Here is a 10,552-nt window from a genome sequence, read left to right as displayed (position 1 = left end):
GAACTGTTTAAGGCTGTGAGTCTGACGGGGAACTGTGAGAAAAGTTGAACTGTGACAGCGAGAAAGTGTCTTATAAGCGCTTTTAAAAGTCAACAGTTGTGGAGGAAGATCCAGTGAAAAGAATGGAAGCGTTTAAAAGCGAAACCGGAATTGAAAAAAAAGAAAATCCATTCTCAAAGCTAGAGATCTTTTGAAAGGGCATGAAAGAGTGAGAATTTACAGCATATGAACTGAAAGCGTTAACAGCGACCCGAAGGAGGACTGGAAAAGCCGGAGAGAGGGAAACAGAAGAAGCTCCTCCATGAAATTGGGAATTTAAAAGAAGCCAGCACGCGAAGAATCGGTTCTGAATGCGCCTTGAGGAAACTTTAAAACAGAGCATCAGATGAACACTACTAATATACTAACATAGATAATATCTTTAACTGGTTTGAAGAAAGAAGTTTGACTGCACACAGAAGAAGCCTAAGAAGATAATTTGGACATTATTAACAGACTAATTTACAAGTTAATATGTCACTCAGCTTTCTCTCTCTCCCACTATATACCCTCCCCATTTCTCTACTTAAGCGAAATACCTCTCCTTTTTAGGAGAGTCAATAAAGCCTTTATTAAAAAAAAAAAAGTGTTCCATCTATAGGTAAAGGTAAAGGGTTCCCTTGCTCAAAAGCTAGATGAATCCGACTCTAGGGGGCAGTGCTCATCTCCGTTTCCAAGCCGAAAAGCCAGCACTGTCTGAAGACTTCTCCGTGGTCATGTGGCCGGCATGACTAGATGCCGAGGCGCATAGAACGCTGCTAACTTCCCACCAAAGTGGTACCTATTTATCTACTTGCAATTTCTTGCTTTTGAACCGCTAGGTTGGCAGTAGCTGAGGCCGGAGACGGGAGCTCACTCCATCACACGGCACTCAGGTCTCGAACTGCTCAGCTATAGACCTTCCAGTCTGCAGCTCAGCATCTTAACCTCTGAGCCACCACGGCCACAGGTTCCTATCTATACCTGGTGGCTAATAGCCACTTAGGGACCTCTACGCCATGTTTCTCCAATCCCCTCTTGAAGCTGTATGTGCTTGTAGCTGCCGCCACTTCCTGTGGCAGTGGGTTCCACGTGTTAATCAGAGAACAGGGGACAGCCAAAGGCCCTCTGCAGCCCACGTCTTCTCCAAGTGAACAAGCAGAGACCCTTGCAAACATGCTGTGCCATGGTAAGGGTCTGCAACTCGGGCAATGGTGCCGCCTCTAGAACACAGCGACTGTCCCAGGTGGCAGATTTGGGCCGGCTCTCCAATGCTCCCTCTAAGCAGTGGAGTCTTGTGAGCAAAAATCCTACTTTGTGAGCTGCTGGCACGAAAGCTGTGACCGGGCGATTTGGCTGCTGTGTAAATCAGTTTGCTCTGGAGCCCTCCTTCCTGAGCTGAGACAAAAATGTGTGAGCCGGAGGCTAAAGAAACTGCGAGGTAGCTCGCACTAACTCAGCTTAGAGGGAACACTGCTGCTCTCCCACCTGGTGCCCCCATCCGGAAGAGATGGCTCTCCTTCCCTCCTCTATTTCCTTCTCACGGGAGTCTGACCACCAGTGTTTCCTGCAAGCTGAGTTAGTGTGAGCTAGCTCACAGGTTTTTTTAGGCTCCGGCTCACAATTTTAATCTTAACTCAATAAGGATGGCTCCAGAGCAGACTAATTTATGCAATAGGAGGAGGAGGAGGAGAAGGAGATTGGATTTATACCCCACCCTTCCCTCAGAGTCTCAGAGCGGCTTACAAACTCCTTTCCCTTCCCCTCCCCACAACAGACACCCTGTGAGGTAGGTGGGGCTGAGAGAACTCTGACAGAAACTGCTCTTTTTCAAGGACAGCTCTGACAGAACTATGGCTTGGCCCAAGGTCATCCAGCAGGTGCGAGTGGAGGAGAGGGGGAATCAAACCCAGTTCTCCCAGATTAGAGTCCGCGCACTTAACCACGACACCAAACCGGCTCTCAGAAGACAGCCAGTTCCACTGTGGGCCTGATAGAAGCCCTCTGGGGGGCGCCTTGATCCAGCCCCTGGGCTGCATATTTGACACCCCTTATTTAAACACTATATCCCTGAAAATATTATACATGTCTACAGTAGACTTGAGAATTCTCATTCTCTGGTCCTGTCACTAGGGTTTCCAACTTCCAGGTGGGGCCTGGAGATCTCTCAGAATCACAGCTGTTCAGCCTACAGAGCTCAGTTCTCTGGGAGAGGATGGCTGCTTAGGAGGGCAGACTCTATGCTGTTATACATTGCACCCTCCCCTTTCCAAACACAGCCTCCCCCAGGCTCCACTCCCAAATCTCCAAGTCCCACAGGTGTGTGCGTGTGTGTGTGTGTACGTCAGTCCTGTTGTGCGTGTGAGCACAACCCTTAACCACGACACCAAACTGGCTCTCAAACTGGCTCTCAGTAGCAGTTCTCTCAGCAGTCAAATCGCTCGCTCACAACTTTAATGCTAGCAGCTCACAAGGAAGAATTTTTGCTCACGAGACTCCACAGCTTAGAGGGAGCATTGCTGACCACCCTTCCTGGTAGCCAAACCCTTGCCGGAGGAAGGAATGTTGTGGAACTTCAGGAAGCCACTCTATTTTATTTAAAAGAGAGAGAGAGAGATGGGGGCAGCGAAGAGGTAAAGAGGGTGAAGAACTCTCGTCCCTGGGTGGTAACAAGCAGTGAAGGGCAGACGGTGGAGAAAGACGACTCCTGTTGCAGGAGATCTTATGTGACCACATGCAAGGAAACATCAGAAGAACGTATCTAGGCTCCCAAGTTCAGGCTGAGGTGGTACGATAGTGTGTCTCTCTGTGTTGGGACTTCTACACACTATAACTATAACACTGTGGCTCAGTGGCAGAGCATCTGCTTGGCATGCAGGAGGTCCCAGGTTCGATCCCTGGAGTCTCAGCTTCACAGGATCAGGTAGCAGGTGATGTGAAAAGACCTCTTCCTGAGACCCTGGAGAAAATCCTCAGAAAACGTCTATGTTATAAGCCATGGATTTAATACATTTAACACTAAAGTACGAAAAGCATATCAAAGTGTCAGTTTGCTGTCCTAAACAATCTACATCATCCTAGTTTGGTTAAGTGGTTAAGTGCGTGGACTCTAATCTGGGAGAACCGGGTTTGATTCCCCACTCCTCTACTCGCAGCTGCTGGATGACCTAGGGCAAGCCATAGTTCTGTCAGAGCTGTTCTCTCTCGGCCCCACCTGCCTCACAGGGGAGGGGGAGGGAAAGGAGTTTGTAAGCCGCTCTGAGACTCCTTTGGGTAGTGAAGGGTGGGGTATAAATCCAGTCTCCTCCTCCTCCTCCTTCTCCATCTCAAACTCCTATCAAAGGGAATGAATATGTATCAAAGCTGCTTGACAGTTCAAATTCGCAATTGAGTCCATCTTGAAATAATATAACCAAGTGTCCTTAGAAGACCTCTGTGGTGAAAATCAAAGTTCGCGACATGCTGAACTTCTTCAGGTTATCTCCGCATCGTTTAGCTAGTCACTTAACAGGGACTGCATTAAACTAAAGGCAATACAACATCGGCTGGAACAGATCCAAAAACTCGACGGGCATTCGAGAGTCACAGTTTTGAGAAACCTCTTTATCAAGAGCTGACCACCACAATTGCTGGCATATTAACAACAGAACATAGCGGCCTCCTTATTTACAAAACAAAATGATATAATTCAAGTCGGGCTCGGGAGATAACGTGAAGAAGTTTGGCGTCTCACGAACTTTGAATTGCCACACACTTTGATACATATTCATTCACTTTGATATGAGCTGGAGATGGATGATATACATAGCTTAGGACAGTAAATTAGACACTTTGATATATATTTTTTGTACTTTATTGTTAAACGTATTAAATTCATGGCTTATAACAGACATTTTCTGAGAATTTTTTTCATGGTATTTTGGTTAACTCTTTAAGTAAAGGCTTCCCCTGCTCGAAGGCCAGTCAAATCTGACTCTAGGGGGAGGTGCTCATCTCTGTTTCCAAGCCGAAGAGTCAGCGCTGTCCAAAGACGTCTCCATGGTCATGTGGCTGGCATGACTAAATGCTGAGGCGCACGGAACGCTGTTCCCTTCCCACCGAAGCGGTACCTATTTATCTACTTGCAATTTCTTGCTTTCAAACTGCTAAGTTGGCAGGAGCTGGGACCAGAGACGGGAGCTCACTCCGTCACGCAGCACTCGGGTCTCGAACTGCTGAACTACCGGCCTTCCGGTCTGCAGTTCAGTGTCTTAACTAACCTCTGAGCCACCTTGAGCCCTTTATATTTATGAGGTCCTAGAGATCCACTGCCACTCTAAGAGGACAATACTACCCTTGACGGACCAAGGTTCTGATTCAGTAGAAGGCAGCTTTGCGTGTGTTGCCAGGAGACAACACAGAACAACAAATCCCATTCTTGTCCACGCCACCAACAGGCAAGCCTCGCTTGAGCACTCTTGTAAGAAACCCGGCTTCAAATCCACACCCAATTGTGATGCTTGCTGGGGGGGGGGGGAGCTTGGGCCAGTCTCCATCTTAGCCAAGTCAACCCTCAGAAGGATTGTTCCTGGGATAAAAATGGGGGAGAACCATTTAACCCCCCTTCAGCTTCTTGGAAGAACATACCTACATACATAAGGTGCCTTCTACTGAATCAGAACCTGGGTCCATCAAGGTCAGTATTGTCTACTCAGACTGGCAGCGTCTCTCCAGGGTCTGAGGCGGAGGTCTTTCACATCATCTCCTGCCTGGTCCTTTTAGCTGGAGATTCCGGGGATTGAACCAGGGACCTTCTGTATGCCAAACAGATGCTCTGCCACTGAGCCACAGCCCCTCTTTACAGCTCTCCAGGGTCTCAGGCGGGAGGTCTTTCCCGTCACCTCCTGCCTGGTCCTTTTTAGCTGGAGATACCGGGGATTGAACCTGGGACCTCCTGCATGCCAAGCAGAGGCTCTGCCACTGAGCCACGGCCCCTCTTGACAGCTCTCCAGGGTCTCAGGCAGAGGTCTTTCACATCACCTACTGCCTGGTCCTCTTCACCTGGAGATGCCAGGGATTGAACCTGGGGCCTCCTGCATGCCAAGCAGAGGCTCTTCCACTGAGCCACAGCCCCTCTTTACAGCTCTCCAGGGTCTCGGGCGGAGTTCTTTCCCATCACTTACTGCCTGGTCTTTTTTAACTGGAGATGCCAGGGAATGAACCTGGGACCTTCTACATGCCAAGCAGAAGCTTTACCGCAGAGCCACGGCCCGTCCCCAGAAGGGTGGGATGCAAAGAGATGATACCTTCACAGAGGTATGGAAGCACCACTTGACGTATTGGGTTACGGCCCAATCAGGGTACAGTCAAGAAGGGCCAACCCCCTTGGAACTCTGTAGTCTTTCCACTGACCCCCATCTCGCCACTAAGTATTTCACACTCACCACCCCGCAGTTTGAGAATATGAGCTTCAGTGACCATCACTGCTATGCCTTCTTGAAAAATAACTTCTTCCCCACAGTAGGAATCAAAGCAACAAGAGGCACTCTTAGGGAAGGCACTGTAGTGCCCTTGTGTTAAAAGATTTCTGTGAGTGGGGGGGGGAGCATTACCCCCCCCATTAACAAACCACCATTGTGGCACACGTTTTGGGGACTCCACACGCATTTGGTGAGACCTGTTCAAACAGTTCTAAAATGGGATCGGGGCGGGGAAGGTCTCTAAGGAAGCTCTCCGGGTGAATCCGCAGGTGTTTCTTCATACCGAAAAGTTGCCTCGCTGTAAGCAGCTTGGAAAGAATATGATTCTGACAGCTCCGGCAGAATGCCAAGAAATCTTGGGAACAAGCTGTGACTGAGTGGCGGAGCACCTGCCTGGCACGCAGAAGGTCCCAGATTCAATCCCCGGCGTCTCCAGTTAAAAAATCTGAGCAGACAATACTGAAGATGGACCAGGGGTTTGATTCAGCAGAAGGCAGGTTCACGTGTTTGTGTGAACTGGCACGGCACAAAGGCGTAGAGAAACCCGAAAATACGCGGAAAGGAACCTGTCGAGCTGCCTTATACGAATTTTACTGTCACGGAATGCCCTCTAGCCGTGTCTCGTCTGCTCCGACGGACACTGGCTCTTCCATGGTTCAAGGCCTTCTCCAGCCCTGGTTTTGTTCAGCTTTTTACATAGAGCTGCCAAGGATATGCCCTGTTTTTGTTTGTTTTAATAACGCGCGAAGCAGGGGCTCTTCTCCCAAAGCCCGAAACACGGAGGACACTCGAGGATGATGCTTTTCGGTGGCCGGCCTGGAAAAGAATTCCAGGCTCCGCTGGGGCTCCTGAAAAATGTGCGCCGGGGAAGGGAAGCCCACCGTTGCAACAAGCAGCAGAAGACACAAGCCAGAAGGCACCAGAGAACCCAGTGCGCCACCAGCTCAAGGCACATTTAGTAAGAAATTGGGGCAGAGACGGGCAGGTAAGGATGTGCAGCGGTTGGCATCCAGATGCCCATTTCTGTGCAGGTGTTCCTATGAACACCCCTACTGGCTTTGGGGAGATCCTTCCCCCCTCTCCCCCCCCCCCCGCAATCCTGCTGAATCAGCCACACGCAGTGGACCAATATATGGGAGACCCAGGTTCGAATCCCCACTCAAAAGTGGTTCCAGGGAGGATGGTTTCCTATGATCAATTATTTAGAAAATAGCGAAACAATTCCAAACAACCCGGCCTATAGAAATTTACTGTCCTTTTGATTGCGTTGTGCTGTATTTGATTATATTACAATCCAAAATAGTTTTAAAGTTAACATAATTTCCTGTTTGTATTGAACTTCTTGATTTTAGTTATCTGACCTAATGAAAACCTGTGATCTTTTTTCCTACCCTCATTGAATGTTATCTAGTGTTGAAATAGTTTTTGTATCACTATTTATTGCCGAACACTGTTGTAACAGTATTGGAAAAATTTAATAAACTATAGATTTTTAAAAAAAAGAATCCCCACTCAGCTACGGAAACTCGCTGTGTGACCTTGGCTTGGGCCCTCTGTCTAGGCTCAGACCTACCTTGCAGGGATGCTGGTGGCAAGGGTGACATGGAGAAAGGGGTGAAGGATGCTGTAAGCGGCTCTCAGTTCCCCCCATGGGGAAAGAAAAGCAGGGTATGAATGGGTAAACACAGTGATAGTTAAATAAGATTGGAAGAGTACAAGGAATCGAGGCCACAAAGATAAATCTTGCTAGCAACCATAAACAGAATGTTTCTCCCTTGGCCTTAAAGATTACTTGATAGTAATCTGCCCCCCCCGCCCCTCAGCCCCCCCCCAAAAAAAAACCTAGGTTAAGAAGTGGGATTTCTGAACCAAGGACAGCTCCCTGTCTCTTTGTGCCTGCCCGGCTGGGCTCCGTTTGTCCAGAACGTTCGATTAAAAACAAAAACCAGGAGAACCCCTGACCTTCCTTTCCCGATCTGTATCCCAAGTTAACAGCGACTAAAAACTGCTTTTACAAGTAGCTACTTGTTTTGTTAGAAGCCCGCAAAAGTGGGATATTTTTTTTTTGCACTGACTTATTCTGGCGACAGAAAACAGGATCTCCCCCTGTCGCAGAATCGGAGACAGGGCGTCCTTTACAAACAAACCGACGGAGAACTTTTCATTCTAGACCTCTAGAATGGGCCCTCGACGGTCACCCCCCTCTTCTTCACGACTGATCCTGCGGAGAATCGGAACCATCGAGCGCCCACTGAACCACCTCTCTCTGTCCCCCCCCACCTGTGCATCCCTGCCCCCCCCCCACTGAAAAGCAACAATTCCTTTTAAAGGAGACGGCCACAGACGCAAGCACAGAAAAAAGACCCACAAGACAACCAAAACAACGACGAACAGGTTGCAGGAGACAACACCACATACGTTATTATACACACATGGAGAACGGTCTCTCTCTCTCTCTGGGCACGGTTTGCTCACCCCCTAAGGCTGTGGAAAGGGCTTCGCTGCTTTTCCCAGGCGTGCAGAGGGTGGGGCCCCACGGCCACAGGAAAAAAACCTTTTATTTTCCCCCTCCCTTTTTTTTCACTGACCGAGACAGGCCCCCTTTCGCTCTTGCCTCGGGCACGCTGGCGGAAACTACAATCCCCCTTCCCTTCCTAATCGGTGCAGAAGAGACGGTCTGCCTGTCTAGACCTCGCGCCACAGCCTTTCCACCTGCATCGCGGGTGACACCGCCGGAGTGCCTGCCGCCGTCGCGCCAGCGTGCCTACCTACCTCCAGAGAAGAGGGCAATGCAGCGGTGACATCACAGCGGCACCCGGAGCCACACCAGCCGGGGCTGGCACACGAAGGGCAGTTGTTGGTGGGGGGGAGAGAAAGCAGTGCACGGGGGACCGGGGTGGATGGGAAGGGGGAGACCGTCTGGACGGAGCCCCGCTTTCCGCCTTCTTCGGCCCCCACCCCGTTCGGAAAAGAACTTGTCTACACCATGTCACACATTCTAATCATTCATGAAAAAATGGGGGGGGGGAACGGGGGGGAGAGAGAGGGGAAAAAAACGAAGCAAAGCATCCCAAGCATGATTCCTTCCCGATAGTTGCCATGGTGACCTTGGGAAAGTAGCCAACCCCAGACGGTAGCCATGGAAACAAGAGAAGCCCAAAAGCAAAGGATGTCTTGAGGGGGTCATTCTCTGTGCAAAAGACAGGGACGGAGGACGGAGGGTAAACAAACTCATTCATTTCAGGGATGCTGTCCCAGGGGAAGGGGGGCACAGAGAGGGTGCTGAAAGAGAGCCGTGGGTGCAAAAACTGTAGGGGGGGGGAATGTCTGTCTCAGCTCCAGCTGCTTTTCTCACTTGACTTGCGGCATGGCGTGAGCAGTGAGGGTGGGGGGGGTTATCCAGATCAAGACACACCTGTTAAAACCCTGTCCATCCCATCCATTTATGGCCTTGCCACTTCTTTAAAGACACAAATATGGAATGTTACAATACAGAATGGTGCCTCTGAGCAGGTGCAGAGCACCTCTCCCTCAGTGGCTCCCTGCATGTTTGGAATTAAAGAGGGAAGATTCCTTTAAGTACGCCTAACCCCAATGCACCTGTTTTTAAAATTTAAATTCAGCCCAACTTCCTCCTCTCTCCGCGACAAACTCTGGCCACCTTTTTTTTATTTTCCTTTTTTAAACTTTTCATGTTTTGAAAGTTCAGAGCGACTCCCGAACCGCTGTTCGGCCTCAGATGGGATCCTGCACTTGACTCGCTCTGCTTGTTTCAGTGAGAACCCGAGCAGAGGAATATGATGGGGGAAAGCTACGAGAAGGAGAGCTGGAACGCAGCCTGTGTCAGAAAGGTCTGCTTCCAAATGAAACAGAAGTCCAGTGGCACCTTGAAGACTGAACGTTCATTCCCCTACGAACACCTTAAAGACTGAATGTTCATTCCCCTACGAACACCTTAAAGACTGAACGTTTATTCCCCTATGAACTTTCGGGAGGCTGGTAAAAATATTCGCGGACACCCGGGAAGCGAAACAACCCCCCCCCCCCGCCCATGCAGTTAAGTTGTAAGTCAGAAAGGACAAGAGAGTCCAGGAAATTGCTCTATATACATTCTGTCCAGGATAAACTGCAACAGGGTTCCGTTCTAGCACACCATCAATACACATGGTATCTCACGGCGTGCCCCCACCCCAAATTTACAACCTGAGCTCTTTGAAAGAGGGAAGAATGACAAGAAATGCAGCCTGCAAGACGAAATGCCTAGGGCAAAGGGCCATGCACTGAAGACTTAGTGGAAAAGGTGAACTTCGGAGGGAGAAAGACGGGGTTGCCGGGGAGGGGGGTTCCGTAGGAGAACAGGCGGAGATGTAAGAAAGCAGGGAAGTGTTGTTGTTTTTTTTCCTTCTGGGGAACTGGAGCAGCAGAAAGCTGCAAGAGAACAGGAGATATGGGCGGCAAGCCAAGGGTGGGGCAGGGTTCTGGAAAGAATGCGTGTGCAGCAAACTGTATCCGCTTGGCCTGGGACCCCCGGTTACCTTGTACGTGGAGAGCCCTTCCCAGACACTCTGGCATTCCGTTGCAGCTCTCCTCGCCCGCCCTCATGTTTGCTCCCTGCCGGGCACCCCCGAAGCTCCCTCGCAGCTGCTCCGAAGGGTCCCTCTGCGGAAGGCAGGCTGGACGGGCAGCCGAGGCATGAAGGCGGGGTGGCTGGAGAGCAGCGGGGCCGACGGACCTTTTTGGAGAGAAATGTCTGGGAAGCAGAGTGGAATGTGGCAGGAAAGGAAGTGGGCCGCCCTCCCTTCTCCGCGTGCTAGGTATGCGCACAGGCGCTCGCTCGCTCACAGGGAGAGTGTGCAATCTGTCGGTGCCATAGCTGTGCAATGAGTCACCAGCTGTTTACAGAGCAAGAGAGAGAGACAGCTTGCATTCCCACAGAACCAGAAACACTTCCTTCTCCCCCCCCCCCCACTCCAAGCCCTAAAAGGAAAGAGACCACACTGGACTCTCCCTGTTCTTGGCGAAAAACGAAAAAGGGGAAGTCGAAAGAGAAAGAGCGGCGGGGAGGAAGGGAGAGC

At 50.2% G+C, this 10,552-nt stretch overlaps 1 protein-coding gene across 2 annotated transcripts in view; it reads right to left on the bottom strand.

Annotated features, from left to right (window-relative positions):
• The window catches only part of MAFK (v-maf avian musculoaponeurotic fibrosarcoma oncogene homolog K), a 54,984-nt gene that overhangs the window by 9,174 nt on the left and 35,258 nt on the right, over positions 1-10,552 (bottom strand). The window contains exon 1 of one of the 2 annotated variants that reach the window (XM_015421142.1): positions 10,013-10,282. The exons of the other annotated variant lie outside the window; for it this stretch is intronic. Coding sequence (XP_015276628.1) covers positions 10,013-10,079 — 67 coding nt within the window. The 5' untranslated portion in view covers positions 10,080-10,282. Of the gene's footprint in view, positions 1-10,012; positions 10,283-10,552 lie in introns of those variants that run through there. 2 annotated transcript variants of the gene reach the window in all.

Source organism: Gekko japonicus, unplaced genomic scaffold (genome assembly GCF_001447785.1).
Source record: "Gekko japonicus isolate JY-2015 unplaced genomic scaffold, Gekko_japonicus_V1.1 scaffold13, whole genome shotgun sequence".
Lineage (NCBI taxonomy): Eukaryota > Metazoa > Chordata > Lepidosauria > Squamata > Gekkonidae > Gekko > Gekko japonicus.
This window is presented reverse-complemented; position numbering and strand designations above follow the sequence as displayed.